Source organism: Watersipora subatra, chromosome 3 (genome assembly GCF_963576615.1).
Source record: "Watersipora subatra chromosome 3, tzWatSuba1.1, whole genome shotgun sequence".
Classification (NCBI taxonomy): domain Eukaryota; kingdom Metazoa; phylum Bryozoa; class Gymnolaemata; order Cheilostomatida; family Watersiporidae; genus Watersipora; species Watersipora subatra.
Window position 1 is genome coordinate 52,244,945 of NC_088710.1, and position 25,097 is coordinate 52,270,041.

A 25,097-nucleotide genomic window follows, 5' to 3' on the forward strand; every position below is an offset into this window, starting at 1 on the left:
TCTTAATACTTTGATGTATGTGAAAAATGGTTTAAATTTACGATGGCATATGAACGATTAGTTTTAAGCTAAAAGTTGTCTTTAGCGCCCATCTGGCTAAAGGTCTACCGTTATTTGTCCGAAACGCAACGGGTAACAAGTTTGCTCTGCTAAAAAAATTGTTTGGACACTAATATCAACTAGTTCAGCAGTGCAGTAGAATAATTGAGGCCAAAAGACATTGTGAAAGGTACCGAACAATCAGAAGATGTTCATTCCATCGGAAGCAACAATCAGAACGCAACTGGCCGAGCAAAATATGCAAATATTTTTGTTTTAAAAGTGTTAATTTTTGTTTCTGCATGTATAATAAGTATAGTTCATTTATGTCACTTGTTCTTGAAAATATATTTGTATCCTTGAAAAGATTATTATGATATAACTTTTAAATTTGCAGATTTATAGAACATTATTTGATAGCAAACTCAGCTTACAATAGATCGATGTTCATAATGTCTCTTCTATTGCGCATAAAAAGCCAGTTTTGGCTGCAAACTGTAGCAAACACATCAATGAATGCAATGAGCTTTTATGCAATATTGTTAAATACCCTTCGTTTTTCGTGACGTCCTTCTATCGCTGTCCGCCATCTTTGTAGACAACTTTTATCGTTGAAAACACGAAGCTTCTGCAATTAATTTTTTGCGAATAATGCTTTTGTTGGCAATTTTTTTATTACAATATCAAAACAACACCAAAAATACTATTAAGAGAATGACAATCGTTTTCTACAAATATGGCAGCGTTTTCGCGAACGAGCGCATGTGCAAACGGATTGATGACATCCAAAAAAAAAATGATAGAGTTGTCAAATAAACATATGCCATCAAATTTAGAATGAAATAAAAAACTGAAAGCTTTACCAAATAGCAGGGTACAGGCTATAATATAATCAGTTGAGAGTACAAAATATAGGTGACATTCGCATTGCCTGTAAAAAGGTTAAATTTATTTTCCCAAAATTCTGACGAGCTATTTGAAAAAATACAACGCCAGCCTCTATTTGACCGCCACTATAGAGGAAGGGTTGAAGAATAGGAGCACCATGGCGTTCAGTTAGAGGTTTTACAGTAAATTGTAGACAAAATCACTTCACATAAACCTATCTGAACAATGTGCATGCCTGCGATAGTAGGCCCGATGCCAGACAGCTCACAGAGTCTAAAGTATATTACGCATAAATATAGACAATCAAGCCAGAGAGCAATGCTTAATCTAACGTTAATTTCTTTATAAACAAATTCCAAAGTGCCCCAACGCTAGCCAACGTTTGACATACAGTGACTACCAGCTGCAGCGCAACCTAACTGCATTACTACTGCATCAGTGAGTAGCAACTGTAGTACAATATAACTACAGTGCCATAGTGTCCATGAGTACCAGTTGGAGTATAATAAAACTACAGTAACGCAGTATCAATGAGTACCAGTTGTAGTATAATATAACTACAGTACCATAGCATCAGTGAGTGCCAGCTGTAGTATAATATTATTGCAGCATAAAAACTCACACTAGGCAAAATACTATGTTAGTTTTCGTGTGATGAATATTGTAAAAGTTTGGGGACTATAGCCTACGGTATATGCTTTTTTCAAACAGGTTACAGCCTTCAGTTGAGACCTGGATGAATCCAAAGTTAAACCCATGACTACACATAAAACAATGCTCTGCCGTTCAAAGGCAAATCCCACTTTTTCTAACATAGAAATGCAAGAGTCCCATGGTAACAACTTGCAACATGCAGTAGTATATATGAATAATGGGCTCTCAAGAGATGAATACATGCTCAACATGAGTCTTACATGTTTATCCAGAGTGGTTTCCATATGAGATGAAAACTTGTATGCGGTGTTTTCTGGCTGACCAGTGACAACGTCCAGAGCTCTAGAAAGCTTGAAGTGACTTGCATCCAGGAAGTTGAGCATAGCGTGTACCTTTGTAAGATGTACATAGAATGAGCGCACACTGTCCTTGTTGAATAATTCAACAATAGACACGTATCTAGTTTGAAATTTTTATTAAAATTCAGAAGTTTGATCTAGACTGCTTCCCAATACAAATAAATCTTTTCCAAATGCATTCCTGAAAATGTGAAGACTTGCAATGGCAGTGACTGAGACGTTCAAGGACAGCCTTCTAAATACATGACACGGATTAAATGTGGTGATCGACCAAAAATAAACTACTACTCATGAGCTTACAAAGCGCATTGACTTAGACACGGCTTGATTTGAAGGTATTTGATTACCTACAACACGGATGCTTCCGGATACAGTAAATTACCAACAGAGCTTTTTAGAAATTATAGTTGTTTATTTCGGTAATAAAACGTAACATATACAGCCAGGGTTGAAGCCAAAACAATTGTTAGAATGGTAAAAAGACAGCGATGGCTTGCTAAGATTAATTGACCAATTTTCCAGCCAATGCAATAAATCAACCAGAGCCTGCCTGTGATAGACTAAGGCGATAGTGCATTATAACAAACCTACACTATACCAAGTGTTTGTTGTTAGATGAACCAACCTGTCTTGATTGAAGTTTTGTTTCCTCTATTGTCTCAAAGTCAGCGTAGTCAGGCTGACTCCGGTAAATATCTACTAGTTTTTGTACACCAGCGACAGACTTCTTCTCACCCTCAATGTCCTGAGCTAGATAATATCGAAAGAGAGTGAGAGCCTGACGACGGCTTTCCGTTTCCATCTGTTGATTCATATCTTCCGCCTACAAGCCAATCAGGTACAGATAACAAAGATAGCATAAAAAATTTCTGTAAATAAATGTGATCTAAATTAGAACGATGAGCATAAGCGGGTTTAGGTGGCACAAAGTTAACTACGGAGTCGGAAAGTGACCACTACTTAGTCTACCAAAATAGCTACAATTTAAAAAATAATCCAATCTTGTTAAACAGTAGATTAGTCTGCCAAGTGAAATTGTGGTGTGCAACAGTTGAGACTAACAGGGCTGCTCCAAATAAAGAGTAGCTTTCTGAAAATATATATTGGGCCAGACTGCTCATTGTTGATTGCATATAGTACACATTCAACCACCTACAAACCTATAGCAAACCCAAATGTTTATAGAACTGTTCTACAACCAGAGTAGGGACTATATACTAAAAGTGTGTATACGTAGGGATAGACCACAATCAAGGTGTTGCGATAGCGACTGAATGCGACTAACAATAAATGCTTACAAAGGTTTCAAACAAAATCTGTTCAGGCTGAGCGATTGCTTTTTGTCGACTTTCTACAATCCTTCGCAGATCCTTTTCAAAGTCTATGCAGGAAGCAGCATCACTGAGCCTTTCACATGTCTGCAGAAAAATTAGATCATTAAGTGCTATTGATGGCTAGTACTCACCTACAGTTGATAGTAAGTAATAGTCACCTACAGTTGATAGTAACTAGTACTCACCTACAATTGATAGTAACTAGTACTCACCTACAGTTGACAGTAACTAGTAGTCACCTACAGTTGACAGTAACTAGTAGTAACCTACAGTTGACAGTAACTAATAGTCACCTACAGTTGACAGTAACTAATAGTCACCTACAGTCGATAGTAACTAGTACTCACCTACAGTTGACAGTAACTAGTAGTCACCTACAGTTGATAGTAACTAGGACTCACCTACAATTGATAGTAACTAGTACTCACCTACAGTTGACAGTAATCAGTAGTCACCTACAGTTGACAGTAACTAGTAGTTCCCTACAGTTGACAGTAACTAGTAGTCACCTACAGTTGACAGTAACTAGTAGTCACCTACAGTTGACAGTAACTAGTAGTCACCTACAGTTGACAGTAACTAGTAGTTACCTACAGTTGACAGTAACTAGTAGTCACCTACAGCTGACAGTAACTAGTAGTCACCTACAGTTGACAGTAGCTAGTAGTCATCTACAGTTGACAGTAACTAGTAGTCATCTACAGTTGACAGTAACCAGTAGTCATCTACAGTTGATTGCAATGAACAATACTGCTATCCAAGGTGGTGCCAGTGTGTATTTGATTGCATCTCACCGATAGTTTCTAATGGTTCCATGATCACACAAATAATTGCATTCATTGCACTTTTTGACACTAGCATTAACCGGACAAGTTTAGATCCGCACATGATAGCATTAAGTAGGACAAGGTTGACCATGTTTGATGTCGTAGCAGTTCTCGAAACCTTTTCTATGCATTTATAATCACATGCTACTGGGAAAGGAGGACTGTAGTATAGTAGAATCGTTCAACCATAAAAGATGCGACTTCATGCATGATTTCTTATCATAATTTAATCCTAAACAGTAGGGCTAGTAGTAATTATTTATACGTGTAGAGAGAGGCATGTGACATTGAGCAGAGAAAGGTGAACAGCATCTTGCTATCAGGCGACTCATTGTTTTTGAGAAGAAAGATAAGAAGACAACATAGGCTACTTGTCTTGGCACCAACAGCTTTCAACAAATGAGCATTGTTAGTGCTAAGTAGAAACATTCATTAGTTTTGGACTCTGCTGCCAACCAGAGTTAGAGGCTAAGTTAAACCATAACTGCCACGAACAACTTTTATCATAATTACTAGGTAAATCAGACATGCTGATTCCGATTTTGTAATCAAAATAAAGATTAGGCCACTAACTTTCAGAGTAATGAAGAACTTTTTATAGCGTTTTAATATCAGTCTCGAAAACAACACGATCGGCATAACAAGCTCCGCCCATAAATACTTGACGTAACCTAGCTTTTTAGGAACAGAAGTTACGTAGGGATGTTTAGACCGATTTAGAATAATAGAGATGGGTGTTTTAAAATCCATTAATATCTAAATTCAGCCTTAAAAATAATATCAGTCTTTTCTGAACGGTAGATAAGCTATTTAGCATTGCATATTTAAAAAGCGCAATAACAACGCTAGCTCGTGATAATACCGCGCTTTTTGAGCTCATTTTTCTCGGCGTCCAGCCCATTTAAACGTCATGTAACATGCTGCGAGCAATTTTAAATAGTTTATATTCCTTTCATAAAAAACTGAAACTATTTTACAGGCTGGATTTAGATAATAATGAGTTTTAAGACACCCATCTCTATTATTCTAAATCGGACTAAACATTCCCAACTTCCGTTTCTGAAAAAGCTAGGTTTCGTCACATATTTATGGGCGGAGCTTGTAATGCCGATTGTGTTGTTTTTGAAACGGATATTGAAACGCTTTAAAAAAGCCTAAATGATTTTGAAGGTTAGTGGACTAATCTTTATTTTGAGTACAAAATCGGAATCAGCGTGTCTGATTTACCTAGAAAATACGATAAAAGTTGTTCGTGACAGTTATGGTTTAAGGCTGTTGCTGCTCATAGCAGGGCTTCTATGTCAGTTTTCCTTTGTAGAGGCCCCTGCTCAACTAAACTTTACAGCTACTTGAGACAATAGTTAGCATGATGATACATCAATGCTGTCACAATTCTTATGTTAATCATTCTGCCTACTCATGGGATTTCAAGCATCAAAATATCAAATTTTGTTACAAAAAAGAACTGCGTGTTCGCAAATAAGCTAATATTTAAGAGAGATTGAACACGTTTGAAGCTGATGACAGCATGACCTCCTTTATCATATAGTTTTATCAGAACAAGCTGTCCCTTTGTCGTATACAAAGTGCAATCAGTAGAAACAGCACTGTGCAAACAATCAACAGGCAGACAATATCCCAGATAAAAGGCAAAAGACAGGATGTGAACCTGCATCTATTGGTCTCCGTGCAAGCAAGATAACCACAAAGAACAATTGACTAGCATATTATGCAAACACAAAGTCTGAAAATATCACCAACGAGTAAGAAATTGTCTTTAGCATTTCATTCAGAGCTGTGAAAACATATGGCCAGTTATTCTATATGGCTAGAATAGCTGTCTGATTGTGCCGTATTTGAACCATGAAATGTGGTCTGCATCACTTAAAGGTTGACTTGCAACAAAATTCACATACAGTTATTTGGTATCAAAAGATTCACCATGTCTTACTCTGCTGTGTTGTAGGTATTGTAGGTAATCACTGTATTTACAATACAGTCGCAGCAGAGAGACGGTTCCGCTTGCACGAGATAGGATACATGTATGTGGAAATCTATCTATAGATCTACATAGAAACCGATCTAAAGACCTATCTATAGATTTATCTATAGATAGCATCTATAAATAAATCTATAGATAAATCAATAGATATATCTATAGATCTATTTAGAGATCTATAAGAGACTCACAGTAGTCATCTGAGGAGACACAGAGTCCAATGCATGTTTGTAAAGTGTCAGATGTTTATGCAGCTCCCGTAGCCTTTCTTCCTCCAACTGCTGCAGTTGTGACATGCTCTGTGAAAGAAAAGGTAATATTGCTGACAGTATCTAACCAGAGTCGTGCTCTCTATCTTACAAGTATAAGCTGCCGCAGTATCAAAGCATACCTTGTGAACCAGCAAAGAGATAGTAAGGATGAGGTTACACACAATAAATGTGGCTACTAATCTCATAAATTTTAAAATGTTTAAATAGATGTAAAAATATCATAAAAAGATCATAAAGATATCATAAAGATATCATAAAAATAGGCATACAAATGGAGATGGGAAAGTGGTATTGCAAAGCAGGAGAGAGTATCTCCGAAGAAAATGAATTCCATCTTGAACAAAGGTTCTCAGAAGCCGAGAAAAATGCCTTAATGCATTAAGCTTTTAGTTAGTCAAGCAGATGGTCTACTACATAATAAAACTCCGTGATTGTCGCTTGTGCACAAGCGTGCCAAATTATTATACTTATTTAGCAAAAAAATTACTTTTGATTACAGCAAAGTTGTCTGCCTTGCAAACAACTTGACAAAAGGGTAGGTTTAGCTGGTGTCAGACCTCCTTTATGATCGGGTGCAACAGGAGACATGACAAAACAGGAAAGAGCGAAAAGCTATGAATAATACATGTGTAACTAGAGCATGTAGAAAGAGCGCGCAGAAGGAGATTGCAGTGCAGTACTTATGAAGCGAGGTCGCACCTTGATAGATGTGCACTCCCAATCTTGTCTACTCCTTTCCGATGAAAGACAGCAGGAATAGTACTTCCTCCCGCTTTTTCTTATTGACTCTTTAAGAGTAGCCATCTTTTTTTCCATCTACATGTCACAAATACCTCCATGTACAATATATGCTGGTTACAGCTCACGATGCTTTACAAGGGGAATCCTGAGTGCTATATATACTTTGATATGTTACAATGCAAATACATCTCACTTCCTGACACCTTGTGTACAATTCAAAAGTTGACAAGCGTAGACAAGTGAGCATCATGCATACGGCTACAAATGTTTTGCGAATACATGACATGCACTTGCATACAGTGTAGCGCTAATATACTAAAAACGAAGTGCATGGAGCTATGAATAATACATATGTAACTACTCCAGTATGCATTCCTTTGCAGATTTAATAGTAAACACACTTTATGTGGGTGTTAAAAGGTCAAGCATGGCCATATACACAATGGATCGCTGTAAATGTAAACGGTGCACAAGAATTTCATACAAAACACATGACCAACTGCCATCTCATGACAGGCTGGCAGATTTACCAAATCCCTGTGTCTCGGTAATTTACCTTCACTAGTTCTTTTTCTGGAACTTTCTTAGCGGCTGTACGCTTTTCTATGATGAGAGAATGTAATTTCTCAGCTTCACTTGTTGATTGAAAATTCTTGAGTTTGTACTACAGAAAACGACAAGATGTGCATCAAATGGATAAGTTACTAATCTAGTACTAGTTAATAGAGTTGGAATTGATGCTATTTGAGAAGTAGATATTCTCACACTAACTTATACAATGTATACAACTATATAACAATAAATGCAGACTTAACTCCTACAATTTGAGACAACGAAGCAATAACAGTGCCATGTCAGGAAATTTAATATAATTCAGGTATAGCAGCTGTACCAGTGAGTAGATGGCTATAACATGTTATACTAGTAAAAAGTATAACATTAACGGACTATAAAACTGATGCCTAGCACCAAATCCGTACCTTTTGCTCTTCTGTTCGCCTCTCTGACAAAAGTCGAGTACTCCTTTCGACTGCTAATTCAATCTGCAAATGCCAATACACATAACACTAATATTCTAGTAATTTGTGCCGGCATGGAGCAAACCATGTTACTGCCAAGGGAATATGTATTCAACAGTATAGAACTCAACAGCACTCTATTTATATCATTACACAAGCCAGGAAAAAATAAATCCAACCCATACTGACAATTAGCAGGAAGAGCAGCCTGCGAGCTAGAACAGTGTAGGTTATGACAACACAATGCAGGTGATGACAACACAATGCAGGTGATGACAACACAGTGCAGGTGATGACAACACAGTGCAGGTGATGACAACACAGTGCAGGTGATGGCAACACAGTGCAAGTGATGACAACACAGTGCAAGTGATGACAACACAGTGCAGGTGATGACAACACAGTGCAAGTGATGACAACACAGTGCAAGTGATGACAACCCAGTGCAGGTGATGACAACACAGTGCAGGTGATGACAACACAGTGCAGGTGATGACAACACAGTGCAGGTGATGACAACACAGTGCAGGTGATGACAACACAGTGCAGGTGATGACAACACAGTGCAGGTGATGACAACACAGTGCAGGTAGCTGGTAAGGATTTGTACTTACCGGTTTTCTAACTTTAGAGTGATTATCACACATATTCCTCAGAGGCTTCACTATATCCTCCATCAACCGTTCGCTGATCTTTCTGTAAATAGATGAAGTCAGACTACAACCACTGTCCAGCATACCAGCATGCTCTGAGCAGTAACACTGCCTCATCTTCTTTATGATAAAGTGGAATTTTAAACTAACAAAATTACGCAAAACGCGATATAGACGCACAAATATTAGAAAAGTTTGATACAAATTTGCTATAGAAAACAGACTGTAGAAGAGTTTCTTAAACTAAAAATTACCAAATTTGATTAATTTATTAAAATTGGTTTTGACACAAATTAGAAATGACAACTTATTACTTTATAAGGTCTGTGGAATTCACAGGTTGTACCTCCTTTGAGGATACTGAGTATAGGTCATTAAGTCACCAGAAACGTGTGACTTTACAGGACAACAACAATGGAGTAACAACAGCATCTGGGGAGAGCCTGGATTGGAACCAAAACCCTGAACTAGCATTACAGCGACTGAGTAAATAGCATTTACTTTTTCATTTTTCAGATTGGACCCAGTTCACATAGAAAAGCCTTTAGGAATTTCAAGCTTATACAGAATTATGCTGACAGCAAAATAAGAATGCAACGGCAGCTGTAGCATGCGGCGCAGATGTGTGAATATAATCACGCGAAGAAGCTTGATGAGATGCCCCAAGGAGGAAATATATGTGACGGCACGTGTGCATTATGTATATATAATTACTGTAGTCTTCTACTCGCAACAGCAGACAGCGCTTAAAAATAGTAGGAGGTGTAATTAAGCTTTCTTCACAGCGGAGGAAGGAAACAAGCCTGCTAATTTGATTATTATCTACCTGTAATCGTGTATTTATTAGCATCCGTATATTTATTAGCATCCGACCAGCAGCACACGGTGTGTAGTATTATGGTAGCATTGCATTATGGGAAACATATATGGTTAAAAGATGGGACTAAATGCACTGTATTTGCAATGATCTCTACAGATACACTGCTACTATACAAATCTGTTATTTAATTTTCAATGATCTTTACAGATACATTGTTACTATAGGAATTCATTATCTAATTTGCAATGATCTCTACAGATACATTGCTACTATACAATCCATTATCTAATACGCAATGATCTCTACAGATAGATTGCTACTATACAATCCATTATCTAATTTGCAATGATCTCTACAGATAGATTGTATAACCAATCCATTATCTACTTTGCAATGATCTCTACATATACATTGCTACTATACAATCCATTATCTAATTTGCAATGATCTCTACAGATACATTGCTACTATACGAATCCGTTATTTAGACGAACATCAAACTTTTCTATTATAAAAGTCGTGTCCATCCGTCTGAAGCGACATTTAGAGGTAAAACTATTGCTTGAAAAAGGATCTCGCAACTTTCAGTTCGGTAGACGATGTTCTACCACATGCCCTGTTCTACCACATTGTGACATTTTGGAATGACTGTGAGGTTTATTATATCACCTGACGATCTCTTACGGCGCATCGAACAGCCAAGGTACTAGTAACAATAAAGGCTGCAACAGAGCTGATAAATTTACTCGGAGAGAACTATTGTAATGGATTTATATATAATATCTGCGATATGTTGGCCATTTTTGTTTGGCTGAGAATTTTGCCTTCTTCATGACAAACAACCGGTAGACTTGAATTACGAAATTATGAATCATGTTGTTTGCTAAGAACGGTGGTCAGCTTGGAATTTCTGCTGACTCCGGAACTACAGCCTACACGTGAAAGGATAATGATTGGACCAAGTATATAGAGACTTTAAGTTTATTGGTCTACCATTTATGTTTAGAAGGTATATAATAATATGTTACCTTATTTTTACTCAGTCTTTTTCCTGCTCTTATCTGAATATATTCTAAGCCTTATTCTATATTCAAGGTATGTTTTAGTCTGAATCAGTAAATAAAAGGAATTATAACCTGTGAAATTAAGCTTGTTGTTATATCTATCAATCTAGATTGTGGATAAGAGATTTTAGCCGCATGCTATGCTATTCTAGGCTGTAACGGCTTATCACCGAACAGCGTTGGTCTATCAATATCTGATTATCTCAGATATTGTTTGAGTTTGTACAACTTTCCATAGTCATCATATCACTATGTCAAGTTGATTATCCTATGTCAATTGATTGTCTCAATTACATAGGACTACGTTATTGAAGTGGCAATTATAACACGAAAGTCATCCTTTCGGGGTTATGGGGTTACACTAGTACTGTTCATCACAGTTTAGTGTAGCTGTGGGCAATATCAATAACCCGAAAGTCATCCTTTCAGGGTTATGTGGCTATGCTAACACTGTTCATCACAGTTTAGTGTAGCTATCTAGGCCTATTTAAATATTAGGGTTAATATTAATCTGACAGCATTTAAACTATAGCCCGTGAGTTCTTGAAGGTGTAGTAATATAAAAGTATTAGGGAAAATCCTTCACACTATTTAGCAGGTGTGTTCAGAGTGAATAGTTGTACTCATGCGCGTGGGAAATACCTGACGGCGACAGGAAGAACTTAATATGCATCGAAACCCGGGCATATTCACAAAATAAGAGGCATCCCTTAGAATAGGAGGCATCCCTTAGAATAGGAGGCATCCCTTTCAACAATGTGAAGTTTACAAAATAATTACTTTATCGAATTTAAAACATCCTAGGGATGAATCCAATACAAGACCTTTTAGCATTCGCCCAAAACGTTTGTCATACATCAAGCAGTTAATTATCATAGCCTGCAAACTAACTATTGATGAAGACCCAAGGCTATGTCTTGCAATGAGGCTTCCCTATTACTAGTGAAGTTTAATTGAGTTACTTATCTAGTACCATTGTGCACCACAGACTACCATAATTCTTCTAGGATTGTTATGGATGAGCGATTTGGATCTGAGTGCTGAATTCCCTACGTGTAAATAATGAGAGAGCACCCTAGAGCACAATTCACATCAAGAGAACAGTGTGATAGCTTCAAAACAGCTCCCACTTTTCGTTATTGTTTGTTAATGCGCAACCAGGCTAATGATGTATACAAATACAAGGTGACACTACAGTTGTAGCTGTCGGAGCTGCGAGTCGAATGTCGAAGCAGCGAGTCGCATTTGATAGCTGGTAATAAATAAATTGATCACACAAAGTCTTTTTATACATACTGATGAGTCTCTGATTCCATGTTTATCTCTTCTCCAACAACCTCCCAAGCTGCCATGGTGGTCCTACCAGAGAAAGGGCAACACTGGTTTACTAGATAAACATCATATATTCTGAGAAACAGTAAATAAAAGTATAGCAACATAATTAGACTTCCACAGAGACCAATAATGGCTGCCATTTGATTGACAAAAGGCTGATACATTAGAAGATTAACAGAAAATGGCCATGAACCGACACCGTGTCAGAAATGACCAACAGAAATCAGATCAAAACAAGTAGATCATTATAATTGGAAAGATCGGCCCTGTTACAAAATCTCGCTAATGAAATAAAGTTGGCCTTGACATATTAGCTTGATTGTGACAAAAAAGTAGGCGTAATGATGCAAAGCAATAAATACAGCTGACAATTTGCAGACACACGAGACTGAGCGATTTATTGCTTTAGTGGACCGTGACGCACTGTTTGCATGATTACTAGTCAATACTTCGACTTTCATCAAGGTGCGGAATGAAAAATCACCGATTGGTTTAATCAGGTCGATATGTGAAGTATCCTGGACTAACTGACGCAAATCGCAACATAAAATTTTACAACAATCGATGTTTGAGAAGATCGATCAAATCCTGGTCGCAGACAATACCGATAGATACAAGGTCTGAGATATGTTCACAACTCATCAACAGCCTACGAAAGGATGTTGATTAATTATCAGTCTTGATTGTACAAAAAGAGCAGCCATATTTTCAATACATGGAAGGGCACTGTCTACCGCCGATGATACAATGTATAGACAAATAATCAATAAAAAAATGCAAAATGACTTGCTGGAAGAGAAGTTAGGGAAATTGACAAAAGAGATAAAAATTGGATAAAACATGGACGAAAGGAGTAACTGAATGTAGACCATACCCCTGTCTATTTGTGCATGTTTTGAGAAGCCTTGAGCCGAGCTTTTGTAGACCCTTAGCATACTGAGTCTCCAGAGCAGCCCTAGAACAAGAGACGAGATGAAATTATATCCGTGACAACTAGGTACAGGCACTGCAGCGGCCGTAATTGAGTATGTGATATTATAACTGCCTTTGGTCCAGCAATCGGAGACCTAAGGCTATACATACATATTTACTTGTAACGCAAGTCTGCTATCTTGACTAAATAAAAACAATATAATTGTATCTCATCAGGCATATCATTCCGCTAGACTAAACCTAACCTTCGCACAACCAGCATATACAGTATGATTGAGGTTACTGCAGTCAGTAAGCTCAGGTGACATGAGCAAATCCAGGTTCTGCTATCTCTCTATCTCTATAGTAGGATTAGGGAGTCGGTGGGACATTTTTTGTTTTTATCAGAAGACAATCTCATGTTTGCTGACGCCTAAACTTTGCTTATTGTAATAGCACTTGGTTATATTACAATGGCTATGCATTATTATGCAGCTGTATGAGTGTTTAGATTTTCTGGCCTGCTAGTGATCTTTTGTTTTTTATAAAAGCGGGGAACAACATAATCTAGAAGACAAAATTATGAAGAAATACTAAACAAATAATTATGTTGTAAAGTTGAGAATACTGTAAAACCTCTAATTGAATGCCACCTCTAATTGACCGCCACTAAAGAAGAAGGGTTGAAAAATAGAGCGCCATGGTGTTCAATTAGAGGTTTTACGGTATATAACCTTCCAATTGCTTATGTTCATTATAGTTCGGAGATATGAAAAGCTACAATTTTGGCATTACGTTGCTTACAATAAAACATTAAATTCATATCACCCCTTTGTTGTTTATAGCAATTAAAAATGACTCAAAAATAGTTGACTCACAACATTGCAGGTGAATCATATGTATAAATTAATTAGGAGTTTGGCATGTAGCATTTTTACAGCCTGCTGTGGATACACTAGGGCGTACTCAAATCCCGAGTGGGTATAACAAAACATAACGGTTCTGGTTCCTAAGATTTAACATTGATGACCATTGATTACATGAACAGCAGAAATGACAAACCTGGTTTTACCAAAACCTTATGAGTCTCCAACAGTTCATTAACTATTTTTGAGATGTCAGAAAACAGAAATTAATGATCCATCAAAAATGTTCATTTGAAGATGACAATAAAAAAAATCTGTAATTCAGAGCTGACGCGTAACAAATAAAATATGAGACATGATTTTAGCAGTTATGTCTCTAAAGCAGTCCAAACAGCCTACATACCACATGATTTTAGCAGTTACATGTATGTCTCTAAAGCAGTCCAAACAGCCTACATATCACATGATTTTAGCAGTTATGTCTCTAAAGTAGTCCAAACAGACTACATATCACAAATGGAGCTCAGAAAAATTGCCAATGAAGTTATCTGACAGCCAGACAGTAAGAATGTTGATGACACTGCCATGTATAGGATTCCTGTTATAATTAATGATGAATAAACTTATAGTGGCGTAAGTGCTGATACTCTGGGGAGGGTTAGTGAATTGAAATAATGAAGGCTTAACAATCACAGGTTAGCGACTATTAAATTTTTAGGAAGTGCTCTTACATCAAAGAATGATCCATCGGTATATTCTGTTCTAAATGAACTAGGGCTGTCAAAGATCCATGATGAAAGATGCAGTTGTACACGGAGTACAACTATAATAAACATAGTTCTACTTCATACAGAACTGCAAATACTTCAACAAAATCTTACCGATCAACATTGTGAAATGGTGTGAGGAAGATCTGTCATATTAATGATTTGTCGTGAATATCATCAACTATAATCTGTCATCTGCGACACTGTTTACTTCGCTATGCAAATGATCATTGATTATGTTGAGCAACATCTGAACACAAAACCTAGTCGAGTAGCCCAACATGCCACCACACAATAGTTTCATCGACATAACATAACCTCATGGAAAAACTTATCGAATGAAAACATTACAAGTTAGACTCAGCTTCAAAACCGTAGTTGGGGACGCAATGGAAGTGTTCATCTTTCATGGGAACAATAATGTGCTATTTTATTAGACACTCGTGAAACAACGCATAGGTCAAATTACTCTAATAATTGATACAGTCAGATGCCTGCACTCAAACAATACAAATGTTTGTTTTTTTAGCCTGTGATATAGGTGTTGCTAGGTATCGTTTGAAAAATAGTTCGAGGAATACTGGTGTTGCAATAAAATATAACCTTACAAGAGATCCTAAAGAAACTTTAAAAATTGGTTCAATTAACAAAGTTTGAACGGTAAGATAGGTTAAAAAAGTGAACCATATGGTGAAATTGCTATCGTGATCGGGTAGTAAGTTCAATAAAATGATGTAATTATCATTCATATCTGCCTGTACATCTAAAATGCACTTGCAACTATGATGTGATGATATTGGAATAATGCCTAAAATGAAAGCCGCAAAGATGGACTACCGTATGAAGATTGAGCTAAGACAAACCAAGTGTATTGTTTCTGTTGTTGATTTAATCTGTATTTAGAAATGAACAAAGATTTAGTAGCTACTATATGAGGCTCACCGCAACAACAGAAACATTCGTTTTTACAGTAAGATTAAGTACTACAACTGTCAACAGAAACTAGACAGCAATCAGTAAGGCTTTTACTTCCTGTTAATTGATGACCCAGAAACACGAAGCCTGGCGTTATGCCAAGCCAGCCAACCACAATATCAAATGGTACAAATAGTGCTTTTACTGATTATCAGTGTAGTGGTAGGCCCATACACAGTTATTCCTCAATAGTAGCTAAAGATAGGGTGAACAGGGGAACTGGGGATAGGGAGAATTGGCTTTACGAAAACAAATCTCATATTTTATGATCGCAAAACCTACATAGTACCTGTGTAATAACGTTAGCTCCAACTTGCTTTCAAGAAACATCTTCAGACACATGTTAAAACAGAGGTCATCTCCTCACATACTCCTACAGCCTTATGGCTGGTTCGCGCTATATCGCCGTATTTCGGCATTGATGCCACAATACTTCGATGATCGTCGATAATAACAATGTTCATTCTATCACAAACCCATCCGCATTTGCTTCCGCGAATACTCCGTGACATACTGTTCTCGTTTTGTTTTAAACTTTTGCGAAGAAACCTCTTTCTTTCCGCGTGCTGGAATCAAATACTACTCCCACGGCAACTATGATAAACGGAAATAAAGAAACCATGCTATCCGTGACGGCGAATTACTATCGCCAAAATGGTTCACATTGTAAAACCAGTCATTGATGCTTGGCGAAATATCGGGAAAGTTGGACAGCTGCAAACTTTCCTGACGTTTCCGCGTTGCTTCATCGACGCCATCGGTTTACGGTTCACAAAATCGACAATGAACGCCGAAAGGAAAACGTTCACAACTATAGTGGGAACCAGCCTTTAGCTTTACAAGTTAATGACCTGACAAGATAACAACATCACAAGTTTGCAGCATATTCCTGGTTTTGTGCCAACTAAATTGTAACAATGTTTATAAGGGCAGTTTTACGCATAGGACACAGATGACCATGTCACGGATGCAAGGAATATCACAAGCTACTTGAGTGTCAACAAACACCATGAGCTGACAATAAGAAATGAATGATGTGATGAAAGGGAGGGACTTAAGCGATGAATTGACTGTTCCTCGATTATTAATGCCCTACCTTGAGGTTACCTAAAGCAAATCACTCTGGTTAATGTGGCCTCTTACTAAACTACTAGCTGTGCGTAATGGCTCCACAAGAGCTGCTATTCTTTATTAGGCATTGATGAGCGTTCAAACAAACGCAAGCAATATTTATGCGCCATTGAGTTGTTGAGTGAAACACACTTTTGCAGATTCAACTAAATATAACATGACTGTCAAAGGAGGTCAGCATCTAAAACAAATGAACAACTACGACTATCAACATAGTGTGAGCGCCGCTATTTGGCCTGCTCAAGGACAAGTCTAAGGGGACACCACAGGCGGGCAACTCTATGCGAAACAAAGAGTAGCAGACGTCGGAGGAATTTAGCAGAATAGCAGACTTAGGAGTGGCAGACGTCTGAACCCACGATCACAAGCTCTTCTTCTTACCATCGTAATAGACCGAGTTTTTGGACACAAAAATAATATTAAAAATAAGAATACTACATTATGATGATTAAAACAAGCTAAGGGGTGATTTAATGATTGCCCACTGTATAAGGTATTTCTAATTAATGACCAGTGACTAGAGTAGTTAGCGCTAGGTGGCTTGTAGCCGAGACGTGTAGCAGTGGTTGGTGGGCAAACAGCTCACTTGAATCTATGATTTGCTTCTTTTACCTAGCAGTATAGATGGGGCTGTTCAGTCGCGGAGCACCTGCAGTGTCTCAACCAACAGTAAATGTCCATAAGTGTTATTAGACTATCTGGCTATAACAGCGTACAGTACTAACAATAAACCAATAAACAGAACATGCTAAGTTATTGACAATTCGCGACAATGATGACTAGAAGAGGAAATGTCTCTTCCACCAATCAGTGTCACAAAATAGATGCAAATATAGTTTTTATAATGGACCACTATTGATCATCTGGCTAAACCTGTAATGCTAATTGCTATAATTACTCCATGCAAGGTTTTCAAAATGCGCTTGTTTGGAGAGCAAGACACGCTGAAATTCATTGGTTTCTTTTATTCGAAAACCGGACTTTTTAACACAAACTGGACTTTGTTTTAAAATTTCACGTAATATGCTATATCGTTCTAAAACTTTTACAGAAAATTCTAAATATCTCTGCACTTGCATGTTGGACCTGGTATTGGGTAACCTGTCGACATCTTGACAGGCAGAAAGCGAGTTTATCAAGGTCAGGACACATAGCATCCATACTGATGGCAGTAGCGCAATGCTAAATTGATCAACTTTATAATTTTATAGATGGAAGCAGCTGATTGCAGGTTGTCCTAACAATCACCAGCACTCCACAAGTCAGCGTTACACAATATTAGTGTTAAACTATTGGTGATCCAGTAAATTAAGCCAGTAGGCTATTATTAATACATGTATAACATTTCATGTGCTTTATCTGCAGAATCAGATGTATCAGTGACATGTGCTTGCTTGCAGTAACACCTAAGGTGGAACATAGATACAGGCCTCAATGTTGGCTGTGATATTACAATTCAAAAGGGAAATTAATACATACACTGCTAGTAGTTGTCCAATCATATAGCAATAAGTTGACCATTGAGGTAAATTTTGACAACTCAAGAATAATTAACTTTTTATATAGTATCTTTGTTGTTGTAAGAGATATTTACAAGCGACATAACTGTAATCAATTGGTAAAGTGAAGACCGTGTAAAATATTAACAAAGGAAGCGGCGATCTATTAGTCACATTATAAATTTCAATTGTATATTCGTGTTAAACTTTGTCTAAAACATATACCCTGATACACGTATAATTACATGTATGTCAATGTCAAATGATTCCATTTTGCTAAAAGATCAAAGTCTTTTATTACAAGTGTATCGTTAAGTATATTATTATGCGTCACATTATGTCACTATTGAAACTTGATTACTCAATTGTATAAGAGACATTGTATAAGAGACATTATATAAAAACAGTAGCCTACATGTGAAATCCCCCATTTTGCCATATTAGATATACAAAAGCATTCCGACCTTTGATGTACTACCATTTGTGTTTATGTGAAGTACTGCGTAAGAAACAGAACAGCCGTATAGTTGTCAGCATTTAAATGCAACATCAAGCAATAGACAGACTCATCTTACAGACGCATGAAAGTTTTACAAACTTCATATTTGATTTGTCAAAACCAAATCTAGATGAGTCTGTCTATTGCTTGATGTTGCATTTATATGCTGACAACTATACAGCTGTTCTGTTTCTTACTCCGTACTTCACATAAACACAAATGGTAGTACATCAAAGGTCGGGATGCTTTTGTATATCTAATATGGCAAAATGGGGGATTTCACATGTAGGCTACTGTTTTTATATAATGTCTCTTATACAATTGACTAGTCAAATTTAAATAGTGATATTAATATTGTGTAACACTAAACAAGATTGCAAGCATTGCTCACCGCAGTAACATTTAGTAGTAACATTAGTACTAGATGAGGAAGGGATAAAGTTAACAACATACCCATTTTACCCATTCATACCCAAGTAACTTGTACTGTCCTTTGGTCAAGTGCCCAGCGAAGCACCTAGCATCACTTTCACAAGACCAAGAATCTTAATGAACAATTTTCAACTGACAGAGAAACCAAGGAGAAAGCTTACCTGTCACCTAGAATGGCAGCGATCTCTCGACTAGAGTCAGCCCCTGATTTTATGACCTGTCTCAGCTCATCAAACCCTTCGATTCCCTATTAAATACATAACAATATTAACGTAAGGGCGAGTTAGGATTCTGTATGCATAAGGGTATAAACTGGGGAGAATATATAAAAATGTCTATCGTTGAACGGAGAGGTACCTGATGAGCATTTTCTATGCCTACCATCTATGTATAAGCCATGAATAAACTCATGTATCCATGAATTTATTCTTGACTTCTTCTTGATCTCTTCATTAATGAGAGGATGGCACACAGCTAAATCTATTATAAGCAATTTTAGTGTACTTCAAATAGTGTTTCCAAGCGTTCGATGATTGCATCCTGCAAATTTTATACTATATATAAAGATCTCAGACTAGTTCTTTTAATGATACATCGACATTATACACATACGATAATATTGATGGACTATCTACTATCACGGGCCCTCGACTGTAAATGAACCCTGCTCAGTGATTACATACCACCACGAAAATTCTTCTACGATTCTGAGGCATGCAGTTAAAATTCGATTGCCTCATATATGGCCCATCAAGTACCCTCTACAGTCTACAGTCGATGCAATTAGAGCTTCACAACCTGGCAATTTAATCATTTGGTGGTGATTTTTAAGATAAACGATTTGAAAATCGCCACCATTTAAAGAGATATCGCCAATCGTATAAACGACATAATCGTGTAATGGCGATTTAGCTCATCCCTGACTATTTTCGGGAGTGAGCGATAGTGGAACAAAAACGCATGGGCTTTATAGTCTTATAATAAGCTCATTCCATGCCCTTCCAAGCACATGGTCATTCATGAAATAAATATTTCTAGTTATCAAGAACACAAAACAGTTTCTTTCTAAGTTAAAATAACCAAAAAAGTATTAGCGAAAATTCAAAAGTTTTTTACATAATAATATAGCGGTGTTTCGCGAATCGTCTATTCACAATATTGATTCGCCTGATGGTTTTTTGAAATCGTGAAGCTCTATGTATATGCAATGAAATAGCACCCCTAGTCAATTAGTACGGCGTCATTCTAGTGCTCAGACATAACCATCACACCTTTCAGTGGATACAGATAAAAGAGTGTCAGCACTCAAAACCAATTGATGAGGCAGTATTGATAGATGAAAGGCGTGATGAAGCTTTCATGAAGTGATGAAGTGTTGAAAGTAAGGAAGGGTATGAATCTAAAGGAGTTGCATTAATTGCACTGATAAGACAGGAAGGATACAATAAAATAATGTGAGAGATGCAGCAGGTGGTCTGCTACATAAGGAAAACAGTCCATATAGCAGGGCTGTAGATTTTTAAATGGATTGTGTCACTAATTATGTGAAAAACCCAAAGATCAGATAAGAGCTATGTGTCATTGAAACATCTGAAAACATAAATGTATAACTAAAAAGATCCGCTACCAGCCTAACCAGTTGCAGAACCTATAAAGAGAAGTCACGCAATACAACTGCCTTAGGAAACCTATCTGACACAATGAATAACTTATGATGTGATAAATTAACTCCAACAAACGTTTTGACGATATCCAACTTCGATGAAGCGAAAGATATTCAGACACCACATGCTGATAGACGATGCACACATGAAGATGCGCTTCCTGCGGCTAAAGGAAATACACTGTTAACTCCTTGGAGGCCGATAGCTAGACATTGCATAATTCCATTGAAAATTAGGAGTTTAAACAGGCAAGATTAGGAGTCCAGCTATTGGTGATTACTGAAATTGGTGGGTGAACTGTCACAAGGGAAAGAAAGGAATGAACACCTCCGCAAGAAAATCAACTGAATGTGGATTAAGTGTAGCCACAATAGAATAGTAAATAGACAGGATGAGTATAAACTGGAGCAGAAATACGGCAGGCTATTGCAGGCGATAGGGTGAATCATACTTTAACTTGGCAATACGCCTAGTGGAAACATGAGGGAGCTAAGCTACAAGAGAATTGGAGTTAGTAGAGTTAGTAGAGGTATCAAGTTAGCGCTCAACTAATAGCTAACTAGAGTGACTAGGGACTGCAACACAATGCTTCGTTCATTCAATCAATGGCTCAGCGGAACAGCCTTTTAAGATATTGTCTGCAATGTAGACATTAAGCATCATGTCAGAGGTAGAAGTGCTTCAACCGCTACTACAGCTAAGGCTGAAATAATCTAAGTATCTCCACAACAAGCGTAGCTCTATCTACTAGGCTATAGGTAAATAAATAACATCAAATAACGCAACCACACTTTGGCTGCTGAAGTGAATACGAAACCAAAACCACTTGCATAAACAAAGGCACAAGGTCGAAATAACAACAACAATATGAAGAGCGCCTAAGGCTACCTGGAAAAAGCTCAAGTGGAGCCATGCAATCACAAGGCCTACTGACAACCCGAATCTTGAGCGAGTTATAGAATCACCTACATCGATGATTTGTGATCGGCGACAATTCTGATGAGAGGCATCAGAAATGCTGCTGTCACTAGATCTACGACTGACTGATCCGCTAACTGCATAGCTTCTTCTACGGTTACGACTCCGACTACGCTGCCTGAATGATCCAATGCTCGAAGAGACGTAGTGATGTATCCTCCTAGACATGTTATATTGAGTATCCATTTTCACACTTGGCATGCTCTCCTTATATCAGCCTTCTTATCTATGGTTTTTCATATCATGAAATAATCCAAGATAAAGTATTTACTATCCAACTCGAGATGACGAAGGCGCTAGTGATTTGCTATCTCAACACTGAATTATGATAGCATATCAATGGGAGATCCCGTGTAAGCTTTCTCCATGCCGAGTGAATTGATTACAGTGCAACCAATCAAACGCCTCAGGTAGTCAATGCACTGTCCAATCAACAAACAATTGTTTCCATCTTCACGCTTAAGATGTACTTTCCCTATGAGTCAGTCAAAAGTAACTAATAATGAAAATAAAAACTAGATGGACTAACAACTACACTCATTATTCAGCAGAAAAATATACAGTGCAACTATAACATGGCCAGTTAACACTCGCAGAGGTACACAACTCCACAAATTTAAATCTGACCAAGTCAGACCCTATAGATTTTTGTATTTAATCACCGAAGGCGTGAAACCTTATTGAATAAATGTGAATACCCGTGAATTTGTCTAGTGAGGCAAAATATTATTTTGTGAAGCTACATAGGTCAGGCTAAATACAGATTTTGTGTCAAGTAAGCAGACTTGAAGTACTGTTACTTGGAAATAACAGTTGTATTTGGGTATAATGCAACTTTCTTGCACAATTACTAAAGACTAATAATCTTGAAATATGGATTCTTATGGTTAGATTATTCGACACGGTCAGCACATTCGGCAGCACCTTTCCATATATATATATATATATGTATAGGCTATGGGTCTTTCCATAAAACTTGCCCACAAAGTGTGACATTGAGGTCAAAATCTCAAATCACTCCTACACTAGATTTAGCATTACTTTTAGGAAGCATAACTATTCAAACCTTGTAAACAAAACAGTTTTCTGCTGTGTTGTTGGTAAATTTCGCAGTATATTGGTGTTACTACAACAGGTTAGGGACAAGTTGCCGATGTAACAGGGGACACCATATCATACCTTTAGGTGAATACATCAATTATCAAAAATAGCTCTGACAAATCTAATTACCATGTTTACAATTACTCATCAACAAAGTTCTAAATACCACAAAAGTTACAGACAGAAAATAAAGCGTAATAAGAGTAACGCCACATGGTATGTCCACTTGGTCATCAAAAACTATATAATATGCAGTTACCTTTATTCAAACTTTTTATTCAACAAAAAGACACAAGCTTAATCATCCTTCACCTGCTTTAATACTTGGGTAATAAGGTTAAAATGCCATAAGAACAGTTAACTATGGAGTGCAAACAATATAGGCTACTTTACATAAAACAATTGCCTGTCTTACCATACATATAGGTTGCCGATGTAACAGAGACACAAGGGGACACCAGTTCCCTGTTACATTAGTAATATTGCCAAATGATAACACATTGTCATTAATTTGAAGTAATGTTAATTCCAACATACAATAACAGTGATCATACATGTTTCATACATCATACATCTTTTGATTCCAGTTATTTAGGTTAGTTATCCTTAATACAGGTTGCCGATGTAACAGGGACACCGGGTGATGCGTTGTCCCTTTTACATTGGTACCATTGCCAATTGCAAACAATAAGCAAATAATTTGAATTAATGTTAACTTTCAGCAGACATATAATGTGTTTCTATCTTTTGGTTAATATATTTACCAAATTTTTCAGATTATTAACAAAATTTCAGACCCCAATGCTTTCATGTCACACTTTTTGCAACAAAAACTGTCAGGGACACCAAATAATAATGCTTTTATATCAATAAGTGTTGGTCGCTGGAAGTCGTACTTTGTGTCAACTGATGTTTGGATTGGTGCTATCCAAGTAAACACTGATCCATTATGATACTGTTTTTACTTTGTGATTATTTAAACGTGAAATATTTGATTTGTTTAATCACACTTTGTGGGCGAGTTCTATGGAAAGACCCATATATATATATATTTATATATATATAACTGCAACGTGCAATATATAGTGAACTGCAACCTTCTTCTTCATCAGTATATTTATATATATATATAAATACAAAAATGGAAATTTTTTAGCAATAGTTTATTACTTGAACTATATATATAGATATACTAGATAAATGCCCAGCGTTGCCCAAGTAATATAAAAACCTTTGCATAGAAAAGTTATTTTTATTCAACAAATAACAACGGTTACTGTTCTAACTTTCAAATTTTCTATCATGTGAAAAGTATTTTGTGAAGTTTAAATAAATTAGAAATTTTTTTAGCATATGTAAAGGTTTTTAAACTTTGTCAAACAACTGTAACTTTCAAATTATACATCATGAGGTAAATGTTTTGTGCGGATCAAATAAATAAGGAAGAAAAATAAAATAACTGTAAAAGTGTTCAAGTGAAAATGTGAAATAATTAGCAAGTAATGGCTAAATCAAGTTTGTTTTGCTACAATTACAATGAAAAATGATTTGGCAATGATACAATTAATACGAACTGAGAAAACAAAATAAAAATACTGAATATGTTGAATTAATAATAACAATAATTAGTGCATAGAAGTGTGTGTATAAATGTTACTGTTGCAGCAGAAGCTATCCATAAACACTTTCAATTCGGTGATACTGGTACCTCTCGATACTGGTACAAACGTAAAAATGAGATATCGGACTGTCTTTGTCTGGTACTTTGTCTGACCGAACAGAGATAAAATGTAGAGGCTATTCCTACTCGAGATAATACAATTGTCCACGAGAAAAGAATTTAGCCTTTACAGATCTGGCAAAAAAACGTTAGGAAAAAACGGAAATAGGATTGTAACGGGCCATTTGAAATTAAAACGGCCATTTAAAAATTACAAATTAAAAAATAGGTAATGGCAACAAAAAATTACCTTTTAAAAAATTTCCAAAAAAAGCAAATGCAAACGATAATATTAATTAATAATAAAAAGTGCACATTTAGCGTGTGGATATGATAAATGTGTGGATAAGATGCACATCGCGAAGAGGATACGGGATATGTATACTGTATACAGTACAGTATATCGTACTGTCTTTGTCTGACCGAATGAGGAGAGAATGTAGAGGCTCTTCCTACGGAGATTGTACGATTGTCTGCGCACAAAAGAAAAGGCCTTGACCGCAATATAACAATTGAGCCTTACGAAAAACTGAGAATAGCAATTCAAGA

The 25,097-nt window shown here is 36.8% G+C and overlaps 1 protein-coding gene across 2 annotated transcripts in view; it reads right to left on the bottom strand.

Moving 5' to 3' along the window:
- Positions 1–25,097, bottom strand: part of LOC137391103 (nostrin-like) — a 48,307-nt gene that overhangs the window by 13,339 nt on the left and 9,871 nt on the right. The window contains exons 1-12 of one of the 2 annotated variants that reach the window (XM_068077462.1): positions 21,719–22,038; positions 19,247–19,332; positions 12,879–12,959; positions 11,966–12,028; positions 8,747–8,828; positions 8,094–8,156; positions 7,670–7,777; positions 7,072–7,188; positions 6,292–6,399; positions 3,239–3,358; positions 2,566–2,763; positions 1,842–1,973 (exon numbers count right to left, since the gene is read on the bottom strand). In XM_068077462.1, coding sequence (XP_067933563.1) covers positions 1,842–1,973; positions 2,566–2,763; positions 3,239–3,358; positions 6,292–6,399; positions 7,072–7,188; positions 7,670–7,777; positions 8,094–8,156; positions 8,747–8,828; positions 11,966–12,028; positions 12,879–12,959; positions 19,247–19,332; positions 21,719–21,928 — 1,368 coding nt within the window. In that variant the 5' untranslated portion in view covers positions 21,929–22,038. Of the gene's footprint in view, positions 1–1,841; positions 1,974–2,565; positions 2,764–3,238; positions 3,359–6,291; positions 6,400–7,071; positions 7,189–7,669; positions 7,778–8,093; positions 8,157–8,746; positions 8,829–11,965; positions 12,029–12,878; positions 12,960–19,246; positions 19,333–21,718; positions 22,039–25,097 lie in introns of those variants that run through there. The other variant, XM_068077463.1, reaches the window with a different exon arrangement.